This window comes from Dendrobium catenatum, unplaced genomic scaffold (genome assembly GCF_001605985.2).
Source record: "Dendrobium catenatum unplaced genomic scaffold, ASM160598v2 fragScaff_scaffold_156, whole genome shotgun sequence".
Classification (NCBI taxonomy): Eukaryota; Viridiplantae; Streptophyta; class Magnoliopsida; order Asparagales; family Orchidaceae; genus Dendrobium; species Dendrobium catenatum.
This window is the reverse complement of record NW_021318618.1, coordinates 8539772-8555785: the sequence shown is the minus strand read 5'-3', so window position 1 is coordinate 8555785 and position 16014 is coordinate 8539772. Positions and strand designations below refer to the sequence as shown.

Here is a 16014-nt window from a genome sequence, read left to right as displayed (position 1 = left end):
TGCAACCAATACTCATCTAATACACACCAAAATATGCAGTAAACCATATAAATCATTAACCATAAAAGAGATCGAAAATGTATTTTCTAAACTCAGAAATTTAAACCTTTGCACAGTGGAAACAGTTTTATGCAGCTCATCACATTTCATAGGCAGCTGTGTAGCACATACGCAGTTATTATGCAATTCATACTTAGTTTTTAGGCAATTCATATTCAATTATTATAAAGTTAAAAAATAATCCGACTCAAGTCTTTTGATCTTTCTGCAAATTCAATGAAGAAAATATTTAAATTATGTAACTAGACCGAATCGGTCGGGACAGGCAAAAAAAAAAGCTACTGACAAATTTTCAAAGATTAAATTCATGTGTCACAATTTAATTGAATTCCCCGCACAACCGGCATCAAATAATTTCTCCGAAAATTGACGGTTCCGACTTCCGATAGAAACTCCACGGTACGTTGTACGCTATCAGCCCACCGCACTCCGCAGCGCCTACCCTTCAGGCCTTCATCGTGGCGTAACGGGCAACTCTGCCATTTTTCCTCCTGCGTTCGAGCGTTTACTCAAATAGCTCTGAGCCCAAAGGAAAGGGAGAAGTTTTTTTTTCTCTTAAATTTATTTATAGTCTCTCTATCCGGTTTCGATTTTTTTTCCACTCGGTTCCTGGCGGAGGAAACCATAATACGAACTGGGCTCCCGGATGAATGATGAATTCATGGGGACCTAAACAACTTGACATACGCCAGATCTACGCTCGATACTGTGGTGAATTATTTCATCCATTCTTTTTTATCTCTGTTAGTCCCCTTGTTTTAGGTTTTGTCCGATCATTAATTTCTGTGCTGCGTTTCTCACTATCTTCGCTATTTTAATTAGATTTTCGATGTCATATGAAGAAAGATAGATATGTTAGGATTGAGTGGGAATAACTATTTATTTATTTTTATCAGATAGAAATTTAGGGGCTGTTCTGTTTTTGCTTCATCGATGTTTGTAATGTTCTGTTACGTTATTTAAAGTTGTTGACTGATTGGTTTACTTACGTTTTTAAATAACATTAAAAAAAATATTATTTGTCTTGTTTTTAAGCTGCCAATGTCTATTGTCATGATATCTGAAGAACTATGTTATTGAGTTAATATAGATAGAATTGAAATCTCAATATCATAACTCTAAACCAAATACATTGTATTTAACGATAATACTAACATCTAATAATGCTGACATCTTAGTAACACTAAGATTTCAATAATATTCAACATGGGGTTTTTCAAGGATTAGTTTTTCTGGAGAACCAGCATATAATAATGCTGACATCTTAGTAACACTAAGATTTCAATAATATTCAACATGGGGTTTTTAAAGGATTAGTTTATCTGGAGAACCAGCATCTTTGGCTTAATATGCAAAAGGAAAAACATTACTCAGTGAGGTCTTATTCTTGACTCCTGAAGATGGTAATTCCCTGAAATGTGTAAGTTTACGTAATGGTAATTTTGATGGAGTATTTTGCACCAGAATTGTTCAACATTGGAGGGTAGTAACAATGCTGGTTGATTTTAGGTGGAATTTATGTAGTTGTCAGTTTAAAAATAGGCTTTCTCTGAAATTATGTTCTTTTACCAAAACATTCTTAACCCACTTCTCTCTCTCCCCCTCCCTTTCTCTCTCTACCTCTCCTTTTCACTAATAGTAAATCTATGTTGATGTTTTGACATTATTTCCTATTGGTAATCAAAGAAGATGAAAAAAAGAAACACTGGGGTGCTCATTATTTTCCCTTTAAATCTTGTTAGCTACATCCATATTTATGGATGCATCATTATTTATTCCAAGGGGGTGGCAATTTGATTGATATCATAGCTATTTTTTGAATTTAGATTTGGGAGGGAATTAGGAAGGTTTATTTAGGGAAAGAGGGTTGATTTGAATTCTGATTTGGAAGGTAATTATGAAGGTTTACTTAGGAAAAGAGGGTTGATTTGAATTTAGATTTGGGAGGGGATTAGGAAGGTATATTTAGCATTTATTAGGTCGTTTTATTTTCATTTTGGGATTTGTGTTTTTGTTTTATTCTCTTTGGAGTTGTTCCTAGAGGGCCTAGGGTTTGTGGAGAGTCGATCTACCTCTCGAATAGTAGATCAACTTGTATCTTGGCTTATTTTGCCGATATTAAAAGACATTAGTCCATAATCTCATTCTTTCTCGTTGATTGTGCTGCGTTTTCTCTTCGTTATTATTTTTTATTTGGCTTTATGGAGTTCATATTCCTATCAGAGGGTTGTGGGCAATGTTTAGGATTAGGAAGGAGGAAAGGGTAGGATGGAGATAATGACCACTCTTGATTTGTGGCTAAACTTGTTGCCGGTGCTTGTTTTAGAGGATGCAGACCCCAACAATCTCCCTTCCTCCCTTCCCCTCCTTTCCCTCTTTCCTCCTGTAATGGTACTATTAGATGGGTAGAGAAAAGAGAGAAAGAATAGAGTAGGAAAAAGGTGACGAGCACTTTTGGTTTAGGGCTAATCTGATTGTTAGTGGTATCCTAGAGGATGGCAGCAATGTGACAAGATCCCTTGGAAACTACCTCTAGAGGAGGAGGAGAGAGGTAGCAAGGGATATATGAATATGTAGGTGAGGAGCAATATTGGTTTGCTACTAGCCTCATTGTTAGTTGCTGTCTCCAATGATTTGGGAGATCTAAGGTTGGATACGAAGAGGAAAGTAGAGGAAACATTTCATAGCCAAACATAATAAAATCATAATCATTTAATTAATCATAAATTATCTGAAGATAGTATTAGGAAAGGTGCTTGTGTGAGAGGGAAGACAGTTATACAAGGACAGTAAGGACCAGTTCAATGTAATTCATCATATGTTGATGTTCACTATAAAAAATAATAAATTATCTCAGCTAAATTTGATTATCAACAATAATTACTGATTAATTAACTAAAGTTGCTTATTGAGTTTTCAAATGTCAGGTAGCTACTCTGTGATTACTATACTGGAAGTTTGGAATTAGCCTTCTTTGTTAAACCATCATTTTTTCACTATGTATAAAGTTGTTGGTTGATTTGAAGACTTTTTTTTGGGGGGGGGGGTTTGATTTGAAGACTATAATCCTTTACTTATATACCTTTTTATGCTGATGCTGGAATGCCAAATATTAGCTTAAGCAAATATTTTTTTCTCTCATTATATAACTCTTTTTGAAAATTTTCGTGTAGATATTGTATCTGGAAACGATCATGCAGCTTCAAGGGAGTTGTTATCCATGCTTTCACATTCAATTGAATCGCAAGGGCTTGCAAGGTATTAAGAACTCTTCTTATAGCTGATGTGTCATACTAATAGAAAAACTACTGAGACGATGAATGCAATTTTAAGACTTGCATCGCTTTTTTATAAATCCTTTCCCCTTTGCCATACATGTTATATCAGCTCATATATCTAATTTATCAAAATGAAATTTATAATGATATGATAAACATTAGTCAAGTATTGAAACACCCTTTATGAACAACATTTATGCAACAATAGAATATTAGGGAGCTAGTGGCTGCACAAATTTGTTTCTAATTAAAATGGGAATTAAGTTTCAACTATCTTACATTTAAATGATTGAAATGTTCTTTCCAATGCTTTTTGAGGAATGTTCATAGAAATATTTTGTTATTCGTTTGATCTTATCACAATGCTTACCATTGTATGAGGTGGATAATAATATATAAACTTCTTTGTACGTATTAATAGATTCAATTCTTGGGTGCTACATAATTGTGTACCGATCACATAATTTTAGTTGTTTAACCTAATAACCTTAAGTATTTATCTTGCATTTTCTTGCATGCCAAAAGAGAACACAATTTATTTATTGTACATGATGTGCTAATAGAGCTACCAGCATGATATTAGAATTTTAATTCTCATAAACTTGCTAGGAATAATACAATCAATGAATATGGCATAGATGCTGTCAGTGCACCCTTGATATCGGACGATTCTAAGAATGCATATATTTTAAGGTTTTTTTGACTAACTGTTATCTAAATAATAGTGATCTTGAGAATATTGTTATGTTATTAAGATGACAAAGTTATCTATTAAATAAAATGCATTTTGTTTGATGTTATCTGAAGTATGTGGGACCTGTTGTGATGATAACCCTCTTTTTATCTCTTTTTTCATCCATCAAGCCTGTGATAATCTATTTGACACCTAATTTAGCATCTAGAGTTTTTTAATTTGGCCTAGTTATGTGTTTTATATTATTGCAATGGGAAGAATTGTGTCAAACCAGACCATCTGTTAGAAAAAAGGATGCACGAGGGAAGAAGAAAGGCAAAGTATTGGAATACTTCATTGCTTGAGTATGGTGAAAATTCGAACTATAAATTGAGGGTTACAACGGTGAAAAAAATACAGAAGAAATCAACTCTCTTTAGTATGAAAGGAAATATGAATATTATAGCAGGATTTAGTTTTAAAAACTACTAAATATACATTAGAATCCCTATAAAATCAACCCCAAATTAACCCCAATATAAGCAATGGGAAGCTATGAGCTGGAAATGGGGAGATCTGCCAAATAGGGAGGCTGCTTGCTACACGAATGTTCCAGCTGGGTATTTTGCCAATCAGGGATGCTGGCTAGCTGCTAGCAAGAAAAGTGCCAACCCTCCTTGCTAAATAAGAGCTAGAATCAATCAAGAGTGGTTTCCAAGCTAGGAAAAAAAAAAAGAATTTGCATTAATCATTTTCCTTTATAAAGATGTGGCAATATTTAACGCTCCCCCTCAAGTTGGTTTAAAACATCACATAGGCCAAGTTTGTCAATCTTTTTTTCAAATAGAGGTATAGTCAACCCTTTTTTCAGGATGTTAGAAGTCTGATTAGAAGAGATAATATATAGAACATTCATATTAGTCCGCCATGATGGATAGGGTTATGAGCTCTACTAATAACATGCTTATTCACAATATAATATCATAGTAGTTTGAATTATTTCTTATAGTTTTTCTAACAGTGCCTTATGTCAAATCAATTCACTAATGCCACTGGCCAAGGATTTAGTTTAGCCTCAGCACTACTCCTTGCCATGTCAATTTATTTTGTTATTCATATAAAAAAAATTATCCTATACATAAATGCAGTACCTCAATATGGAAATTTTGTCAATTATGAAACATGCCCGATTAGTATTAATATATAATTTTATGATTCTAGATTCCCTTTCTTAATGAATTGTCCTCAGTTTATATTTTAGGTATTTGAGTTTCCTTATAACAATATTCATATGTTCTTCATGACGTGTATCCATAAACAAACTAATCAAGCTAACAACAAAGGCAATATCAAGTTTGGTGTGAATACAATATTTGAGTTTCCCAACCAATCTTTGATATATTCCTTCATCAAAAATTGAATAGAGAACTAGTTTTACGATCACTCAATTTTGTGTTTATATTCAAGTCATTTAGGGATATGTATGCTGGAGCTGTTACTTGTGTTCAAACACAAGGTGGTTTGACCAAGTATTTTCCTATTTCAGTAGGATTACATCAAGGATCATCCTTAAGCCCTTATCTTTTTGATTTAGTCATGGATGCTCTTACTAGACATTTGCAAGAGGATGTACCTTGATGTATGTTTTTTGTTGATGACATTCTTCTTGTTGATAAGACTAGAGAGGGAGTTGAAGGTAAACTCGAATTATGGAGGTCAACCTTAGAGTCTAAAGGTTTTCGTTTGAGTAGATCTAAAATCGAATACATGCAGTATAATTTTAGTAGTAATAGATCTAGTGGAGGGTTTGTGACTTTGAGCGATCAAGTCATTAACAAGTGTACTCATTTTAGATATCTTGGGTTTATTATTCAGAGTGATAGTGAAATAGATGGGGATGTTATTAGTAGAATTCAAGTTGGATGGTTGAAGTGGAGGAATGCTTCGGGTTTGTTGTGTGATAAAAAAACACCACTCAAACTTAAGTAAAAATTTTATAAGATGGTGGTGAGAACTGCAATGCTTTATGACCCAGAATGTTGGACATTAAAAGAGAAGCATAATATTAAGTTAAGTGTTGCTGAGATGTGGATGCTCAGGTGGATGAGTGTATTTACTTTTAGAGTCAGGATACGAAACGAGCATATTTGTGAAAAGGTTGGAAGTGACAATAAGATTAGAGAGTCGCCTTCGATGGTTTGGTCATGTAAAACGGTGGCCTTCCAATGACCTTGTTATGAGAGTAGATGTATTAGATTTGCCCTATGTTAAGAAAGGTAGAGGTAGACCTAAAAAGACTTGGTTAGAAAATATTAAAAATGACCTTTCTTTATTAGATTTAAATGAAAATTTGACTCTTAACAGTACACAATGGAGAAAAAGGATTCATGTAGCATGTAGTGGGATAAAGGCTTGATGTTGTTGTTGTTGTTGTTTCCGTTGGAGTGTCCACATCTTTGTTTCCAGTTAAGCCAATTTCTTTTAAAACATTTAGAACACATTTTCTTTGAGAAATAGTTAGACATTTTTGTTTCCAGTGATTTTTTGTTTCAAGAAAATACATGAGATACCCAAAGTCATTGATTTCAAACTCCTAAACAAATTTTTCCTTCAAGATACTTCTCCAAATCATGATCCTTTGTTGCAATAATTTTATCTAGACACACTTTTAATGTTATAAACTTAACATCTATGTGTTTGTTGAACAAATTATGATCTGAGTGAGCCTATTTTAATACTAGTTGATACATTATTTTGGTGAACCAGGCTCTAAGTGATTGAACCATTAAATAGATTTTTTTTTTTTTCAATTTGCATATTAAATCTCTCTTCCCATAGTCACTAATTCCTGGAGGAAGATTTTTTAAACTCCTTCATTCAAGTTACCATTCAAGAATGTTTTCTTAATATCCATTTGATGAATTGGTAAATCAAGGATGACTACCATTGAGTGAAGGACTTGGATGGTGTTAAATTTAACATGAGTAAATGTTTTAGAGTAGTCAATCCCATGAGTTTGGATGACCTTTTTTGCAGCCAACTGTGCTTTACATCTCTCAATAGATCCATCAAATTGATATTTGATTGTAAAGACTCATGTACATACAACAAAGATGATATCCTTGGATCTTTAAATGACATGCCATGGTTTGTTTTTTTCAAGGGCCATCATTTCATCTTCGCTGCTACTCTCCATTTTGGTTTATTAAGAGGCTTTGCCATAGTTTGTGAAATTTCAGTTTATGCTTGGTTGGAGACTATAGTTTTCATCGCGGATGATATATGATTATGTCATCACATTTGTCGTAAGATGTTGAGTACAAACACGAGCCTCTTTTCTTAGGGTAATGGGCAATTCTACAGTAATCACACATGGAAAAAAGTTTTGTGAATTTCTCAAGTCTAGGTAGGATTCATGATAAGCTTTGAGAGATAGATGAGCTTTAATTCTTTGTAGATTCTTCCTTTATGAGTAAACACGAAGTTAAGACAAATGTTGTGGGATCAAGTATTGGTTATTTTGATTCGATAGATTATGAGAAGAGGAGTCTTGATAATCTAATTATTGTTGGGTATGAGGAAGGCTCTTAGTGTTATTGATGGATTGGAGGATTTAAGAGGAAAAGCATGAAAAATTTTATCATCTTATACGCCCCTTTAGTGAAGGTTTTATTTTTAAGGAAGGTAACACTCTTGTTTACCATTTTTTTTCATGGAAATGACATTTATACCTTTTTTTTTGCTGAAGAAGGTAACACTCTTATTCCTATTTGATTTGTGATTGTGGATAAAAGTAGTGGTGTCAATTCGGGTCGACGGGTCGGGTTTAGGTCGAACCTGAGTTGACCCGGTCCTAAACGGGTCAACCCGAACCCAAGCCCGAACCCGACCCGTTTATGTAAACGGGTTGGCTATCTCAACCCGGACCTGACCCGCATGGGTTACCGGGTTGACATGACCCGACCCGATTATTTAAACTCGAAGCGGCAGTCGGCAGTGGCAGCAGGTGTGGCGACAGCAGGTGAGCAACGACAAGGAGCAGGAGGACCAGGCGGCACCGCGGCAACGGCCAACGGGCAGTCGGCACGCGTCGCGACTGAATCCAAAGCGGGCGCAGGGCGCTGGCACGCAAGCGACAGAGCTAAAGCAGGCCTTTCTGCGCTGGCACGCGAACCGCAAATGGTGAAGCCGAAGCGGGCAACGGGGCGCTGGCAGCCTGGCATGCGTCGCGACACGACTCACCATTCGCAAACGGCGAAGCGACGCGACTTGACGCGTCGGGCAACGCGGGCAGCCGGACCATTTCCGGGTCATTTTCGGGTAATTTTCAGGTTCCCGGGTCAAGCTGAACCCAACTTGATTTTTGAAACGGGTTAGTTTATTGAACCCGAACCCGACCCGTTTCACAAACGGGATGACCCGAAGCCTGATTTTTTCGGGTCGGGTTAAAAATTGACACCCCTACCCAAATACATAAAGGCATATTTGAAATAGTGCAAGTATTTGAAAAGCATTTAGAAAACATATTGATTGGGGTTTTAAACTGAAGTAGTTAATAGGTAGTCGATTTATAAGATAGGGGTTTTAAACTAAAGCACTTAATAGATAGTCGATTTATAAGATAATGTGTTACCATCCCAAATGAGATTTATGGGTGGGTATTAGTAATGAACATAGTATATTTTGCCACCTTTAAGTTATCTTTTTTTTTTTTTATTAGGCTATACAATTTTATTGGGGTGTGTTGGGATAAGAATTTTGATGGATAATGCTATTTTGATTTAGGTTAATTTCTTATAATGCAGTTAAGGTACTCGGTGCATCTAGAATATTTGCATGTTAATAACATATTTAGTTTAATATTATAGATGTTTTTGAATATATGTTTTGCATCTGATTTGTCTTTCAACAAGTATAGTCAACACACATGAATATTATCATTAATAAAAATAATGAACCATCATTTGCGGTAAATAATTTGTGATTTGAATGAGCTTCAAATATTATTATACAGAACTTTAGTAGCTTTGTATGGTTTAGACTTAAAGAAAACTCTTTGATCTTTGACAAGTTGATATATTTCACAGTGAAAGGCATCTTTATTGTCAAATAAAGAAGAAAATATTTTTTAAGGTATAAAAAATTCGAATGGTCTAACTTATAAAGCCATAACATAGTTTGATCTTTCTTTATAGGAGGAGAAAATTCTTTGTTAATCGTGAAAACATAATTACTCTCTTTGAACTCCTTATCAAAATTGTACAGATCTCTAACCTTGCGAGCACTGCCAATTTTCTTCCCATTCTTTGGTCATGAACAATATTTGATAAGAAAATAATTTTGTAGTTGTAATCTTTCTTTATTTTACGTACTAATATGATATTACAAGAGATATTTGGTATACAACAACAACAACATCAAGCCTTTATCCCACACGTGGGGTCGGCTATGATATTTGGTATACGTAAAACAAAATTTAAATGGAGCCCACAACTGGCCCCTGTTTCAACAATAGGAGATATAGATCCATCAATAATTTGACTTTGAGGTTTTCTGGTGAGGAAGTATAAGAGGAGAATAGGTGAGCACAACTTATCATGAAACTATTGAGTTAATGATCTATGATTCTTGGCTTCCCTTAATACAAGTAAGAGCTAGAGGAAAGGTACATTTTTGGAGAGCTGGTAGTTTTTTTTAGAAGTTAGAAATTTGTATAGGAGATCCAGTTGCTAAAGGAAATGTCACCAAGGTTATCAATGGTTGTCATCTATAATCCCTCTTTTTTTGTTTGACAAGCATGAGGTCAAGATTGATCCAATTGTTGGTTTTTCATGAAGTTTCTGACAATTCTCATGTGATTGGTCTTTATAGACATCACTCCAAAGATTACCTCTTGTCTTCCACGCATTTTGTTATTTTCTTGGTTTGCTATAAGTTCTAATGGCGATAGAAGACTCTTTAGTTTGAAGTGCATTCTTGGTACCTTGAAGCATTAATCTTCATTTGTGTTCTTCTCTTTGAGCGTCAATGAATAATTTTCCGATTTTGGGAAGTAGACAACCTCATGATTTTAACATGAACTTCATTTAGATCTTTGAACTTGTAAGAAAAATAATAGGTTATTGTTTTCTCCACAACTTCAATGTATTTACCCACACACTCCTTGTATCAATCATTTCACTACAAAATATTTAGTTCTTATAAAATTTTGTGGTGAAGTATTCAAGGACACTCATGCGTCGCTGGTTGATATCACAAGCATAATTCATATTTCATACAATTGAGCGGAGTTATCAAGATCCAAATATGTCATGTTGACTTTCTCCCAAATTGCTTATGTGGTATGGTATATCAAATACATGGATCCAAAGTGTTCTTTTATAGATTTGACAAGGAAAGACATCACCATGGTGTTCTTTTATAGATTTGACAAGGAAAGACATCACCAAGGTGTTGTTTGTATTCCACATAGGAAAGGAAGAGTCTATCACTTCATATTGACAGGTGATACCATTTACATATCCAATCTTTTGTCGGATCACCATTTAAATTATGCAAGACTATTAGGTTCCTATTGACTTTGGAGGATGTTATTTGAAGAGATGAGTGCTCCATCTCTCAGAATGGTATGGTTTGGTAAGGTGAAAAAAAAATGTATCTTGTCTCGACCTTTGCTTTTATGGGCCCTCATGTAGCTATTGACCATGGATTACTGTGAGAAAATAGTTCTGATACCATGTTTGAAAAAATGTAGGAGAGACGAGAGACCGAGTAGTGGAATTCTTTAATGCAACATGAATTGAGGGGGTTACAAAGTTGAAAAATTAGGAAGAAATCAAGTCTCTTTAGCATGAAAGGAAATATGAATTATACAACATGATTTATAAATATAAATATCCTAGATAAAATTCCTAGAAATCAGTCCCAAATAAACCCTAACCTTCTAAACAAGGGGAAAGCATGAGCTTGAAGAGGGGACTGTTGCAGGGAGACTTGCTAAGCTGGGAGACCTACATCTGCCAGAAGGCACCAACAGGGAATTCTGCCAATCAAGGGTTGTTGGCTGGTCGCTAGCAGGAAACCGCCAGCCCTTCTTGGGATAGGCATACTTTACATGAAGAGGTCCAAACTGTTGGCTTAGAGGGTCAAATGCAGTCTTTTGAAACTGGCGCTTGGACTCTTCTGATATTTCAGCACATGATGGGTGCCGGAAGTATAACACAAATTAGATCAAGAAACTGTATTTTATATTCCTTTGCATGTGTAATCATTTCATGGTATGTTAAAAATATGAAGCTCCAACTTACTTCTGTTCTTTTCTTTTGCATTACGTTGATATAACTTCCTCAAATTATGCTGAATAGACATTTTTTTTTATTATTGCCAGGATTGGGATTCTCACTGACCTCTCTAAGCTCATGTCTTGCCTTAATTTGTCAGTGAGTATGCTGTTGAACTGACATGTTAATCAGCTGTACAGAAAGTTTTGTCATGTTTATTAGTTCTCTAATAATTGTAAGAATTGTTCTGATCGCCAAAGGCTCTTGATATTTTTGTAGGTTGATTCTCGGCGATTTAGTTGTTTCTATGATTTTGTCTTCTTCATCTGCTGTGAGAATGGGCAGAAGAATATCAGTAAGGTTCTTCCTTTTTGATTATCTTGTTCATTTTATCTTTATTTGTTATTTTATTACGTTATGCATTGAAATATTTTTCTTTAATGATATTCAGCTGTAAGCAGGGCTATCACAGCCTGGAGATTGGTTTTAGCAGGGAGATTCCGCTTACTTGATCAGTGGTGTTGTTTTGTTGAGGTAATTTAAAGTTATGTATTATAGCTAGATGATTCTTTTATAACTATTTGCAACCTTTAACTCTGCAATCTGATCCCCCTTGTAACCTATCTGAACTGGTTTGATTTCTTTTAGCTCCAATGACTTAGCTTCAGAAAGTTGTCTCTGAACTTTACAGGCTAATGTGCTTGCAGTGATCACCCTGCCGGGGTCCTTTTTTTTTGACATAATAATTCTTGGTATGGTCCTTGTGGAGTTGATGATGATTAAGTGAAGGATTTTTGCCAAAAAGTTCCTAAAATAATGCAGTACTTAAAGCATTTCACGTATCATTTAATAAATAGGTGATGCACATTTGTGTTTATATATCAAGGGCCGGCACTTGTTCAATTTGATTAATGTCATAAATAAGCTCAGAGCTTATTATTACTTCCAGTTTCACAGTTCATAATTGCTTCCATAGAAAAAACTAAGAATAAAATGTTTTTGGAAAATTCCTTGAGAAAATGTGGCATGGTTGTTTTATTCCTGAGCAAGTTACAAATATGATTTGGGAGGTTTGCCTGAGAATATTAGGGTGCTAAGTTCATGATTAATTACTCTTGAGACAATGGAAAGAGGAAAGCTTAGAATCTTACAGTAACACTGCTGTCAGGACTTGAACACCAAAAATCAGCGAATAAATAATAAATTTCAGCAAACCAAATATAATTTCTTGATAAGAAATCAAACACGAACAAACAGGATACAATGGTCCTCTTTTAAGAGAATGACCTTCTCTCCCAAACTTTAGATGCCGCTAGAATCCCTCACAAAAATAGTCTCACAAAATCTACATGAAGAAAAATAATACTACCAAAAGGCCTAATATAACTCTCCCTATTTTTCACTCAAAACCTGATAAGTGATCTCCTCCTTTAACTCTCCTCCCTTTCCAACCTCCTCCTTTAATTCTCCTCCCTTTCCAATCCCCTCCTTTAATTCTCCTCCCTTTCCCCCACTCTTGGGCCCACATCCTTGACCGCCGATCCGTCAATATATCCGCTCAAAAGTGTCACATTATCCTCAAGTGGAATGAAGAGAACTGTTGTTGAATAATCTGATAGGACTCTTACATGGCTTCGTACTCCGGTAGATTCTTCCACCTGATCAACACTTCTTTGCTTCTTGTTACTCCCTGACGCACTCCAACATCTAATGGTTATAATGATGAGGACATCGATCCAAGGTTCAAACAGGTGTATTGCCGGAAGCATCGCAGATCGACGGCCACGATTCAGAGCTTATATTTTTAGTTATTATGCATTTTATTTTATGTATTCCTTTTTAGCTCCTTCGCATGTTCGTTCCACATCATATAACAACACCTCCATGCCATCCGCCAACGTCAGCGTAAGTGTGGAAAACAGATTGTGCTCTCCTATCACACGTCGCAACTTGGACACATAAAACACCGGGCGGATGGTTGACTACGATGGTAAATGTAGGCGAAATGCTACAGCACTGATGTGCTCCACTATCTTGTAAGTACCAAAGTAATAGGGTGATAACTTCTCATTCCTTCTCCATGCTAAGGTTCTCTGTCTGTAGGGGTCGAAGCATCAGGTAAACTTTATCCCCCACCTCAAACTGAATGTCTCTCCTCTGTGTATTTGCTTGCCTCTTCATAATTTGTTGAGCTCTCAACAAATGCCCCTTCAGCTCCACCAAGATCCTGTTGTATATATCTTCCAAGTACTGCTCTACTGATGTCATCGGTGTGCTGCGTTGTCCATAATATATCAAGTGAGGCAGATCTCTTCTGTATAACACCTTGAGCGGTGTTGTCTGAGCTATCAAATGATAGAAAGTGTTATGCCAATACTCTGCCCATGCCAACTATTTTGCCCACAACTTTGGTATATCCGATATAAAGCACCGAAGATAAGTCTCCACTCTACGAGTGACCACCTATGTTTGTCTGTACGCCAATTATTACTCCTTTTCAAAATTGGCCTTCCCTACATCTTGAACAATTCCTTCCAGAACCGGCTCAGAAAGATCTTGTCTCAATCTAATACAATCGATTATGGTATCCCATGTAGTTTCACCACCTACCTTATAAAAATCGTCGCTACTGATAGTGTTGTATAAGGACGGTGAAAGGGGAATGAAATGGGCATACTTACTCAATCAATCCACTACCACCAGTATCGCAGTGTATCCTTCTAACTTTGGCAGCTTTTCAATAAAGTCCATGGTCACCTCCTCCCATACCTTTTCTGGAAGAGCTAACGATTGTAGAAGCCCTCTTGGAGACATAGCTAAATACTTGTGCTTCTGACATATATCATAGCTAGCCACTATCTTCTCGACATCATTCTGCATACCATCCAAATACAGCTATGCAGAAAATCGGCGATGTCTTTTTGACCCCCGAAGGTCAACCAATGGTCATTCTATAAACTGTTAAAGCAAGTAGGGAATGTAAGAAGATGTCTTTGGAAGCACAAATCGCCCGAATGAATATCCTTATTTTCCACCAGCTTCTCCCTAATTTTTCTCAACCCCACATCTTGTTCGCTCTCTCCTTAATGCTTCTCAATCAACCACTAATGGCACAAACAATACCATCATCTGGGGCTCCCCCATGCACCTGGATAAATCGTCTGCTACTTTGTTTTCAACTCTAGGTCGATACTGAATCTCGAAGTCATAGCCCAATAACTTGGAAAGCTACATTTGATGCTCCTCAGTGACCATTCTCTGCTCCAATAAATACTTTAAACTCCTTTGGTTACTTCTGACAATGAAATGTTTTCCTAATAAATTAGGCCTCCATTTCTGAATGGACAACTCAATCACCATTAGCTCTCTCTCATAAACCGACTTGAGTTTTGCCCTGGCCGTCAACACCTGACTGAAATAGGCCACAGGTTTCTGGTTATGCATGAGTACCACTCCCAACCCAAAATCCGAGGCATTTGTCTCAACTATGAAAGGCTGGCTGAAATCTGGAAGAACTAAAACTGGCACTCTAGTCATAGCCTTCTTCAACTCAAATGCTTGGGTGGCTGACTCTTCCCAGTTGAAGTTGTCCTTTTTGAGTTGTTCTATCAACGACCTTGCTATAGAACTGTATCATTTCACAAATTTTTGATAGTAGCCTGTGAGTCCCAAGAATCCTCTCAACTCACTTAAAATCTTAGGTATGGGCCACCTGAGCATTTCCTTAATCTTACTCTAGTCAATTGCCACTCTTTCTTGAGATTCCACATGCCCTCAATACTCTACTCTGGGCTGGGCAAAAGAACACTTCTTCTGATTGGCGAACAAAGAGTGCTCTCTTAAGGTAGATAGCACAACTCTCAAATGCTCCATTTACTCGCCCTTAGACCTGCTATATACTACATCGCCAAAAAATACCAACACAAACCTTCGAAAGTAGGGCTGGAATACCCTATTCATTAGAGACGGGAAAGTAGCCGGTGCGTTAGTGAGGCTAAAAGGCATCACCAAGAACTCATAGTGTCCCTCATGCATCCTGAAAGCTGTCTTGTGGGTGTCTCGTGGTCGAATTCTTATTTGGTGGCACTAAGATTTCAAGTCGATCTTGGAGAATATCACAGATCCATGCAACCCATCGAATAGCTCGTCAATGACTAGTATGATAAATTTGTCGGGTACAGTTTCCTATTCATAGTACGATAGTCTACACAGAACCTCCAATTTCCATCATTCTTCACCAACAATACAAGACTGAGAAAGGGCTCACACTAGGCTTGATGATTTCAGCTTCAAGTATCTCCTGAATCAGTATCTCAATCTCATCTTTGATCTGAGGGTAGCGGTATGGTCGGACACTAATGAGGGAGACTCATTCCTTTTGAACAATAGAGTGCTCATGCTCGCGAAGATGGAATATGGTGCGGACATCCAACCGTCCATGCCAATCCGAGGAGGAGCTGAAGATCGACGACCGAGATCAATTTTCTTTATTTTCGTTTATTAAGTGTATTTTAATTTAGTTTTGCAATTTTCCATTTTTACCCTCTTATTTTATGTAAGCCCAAGGGGCGAATGTGTCTTTTAATTTCTCTTGAGGCCTATATATAGAGGCCCCTTCTCTTGTATTTGGAGGATGGATTATTGATAATAGAAAATTTTATTTTCGTGTTGATCTCTTAGTGAGTTCAAAAGGATCTCTTTGTGAGTTCTTGAGGAGAGTTTC

The 16014-nt window shown here is 36.4% G+C and overlaps 1 protein-coding gene across 6 annotated transcripts in view; it reads left to right on the top strand.

Moving 5' to 3' along the window:
* The first annotated feature begins 380 nt into the window (after positions 1-380).
* The window catches only part of LOC110097570 (DCN1-like protein 3), a 72612-nt gene continuing 56978 nt past the window's right edge, over positions 381-16014 (top strand). For 3 of the 6 annotated variants that reach the window (XR_003699811.1, XR_003699809.1, XM_020824142.2), the window contains exons 1-5: positions 382-771; positions 3234-3318; positions 11399-11450; positions 11571-11646; positions 11743-11825. Coding sequence is in view for 4 of the 6 variants with exons in the window: in XM_020824142.2 (XP_020679801.1) it covers positions 711-771; positions 3234-3318; positions 11399-11450; positions 11571-11646; positions 11743-11825 (357 nt within the window). In the remaining 2 variants the exon portion in view is untranslated. Of the gene's footprint in view, positions 804-3233; positions 3319-11398; positions 11451-11570; positions 11647-11742; positions 11826-16014 lie in introns of all 6 variants that reach the window. The other 3 variants (XM_020824215.2, XM_028692452.1, XM_020824063.2) reach the window with 3 other exon arrangements.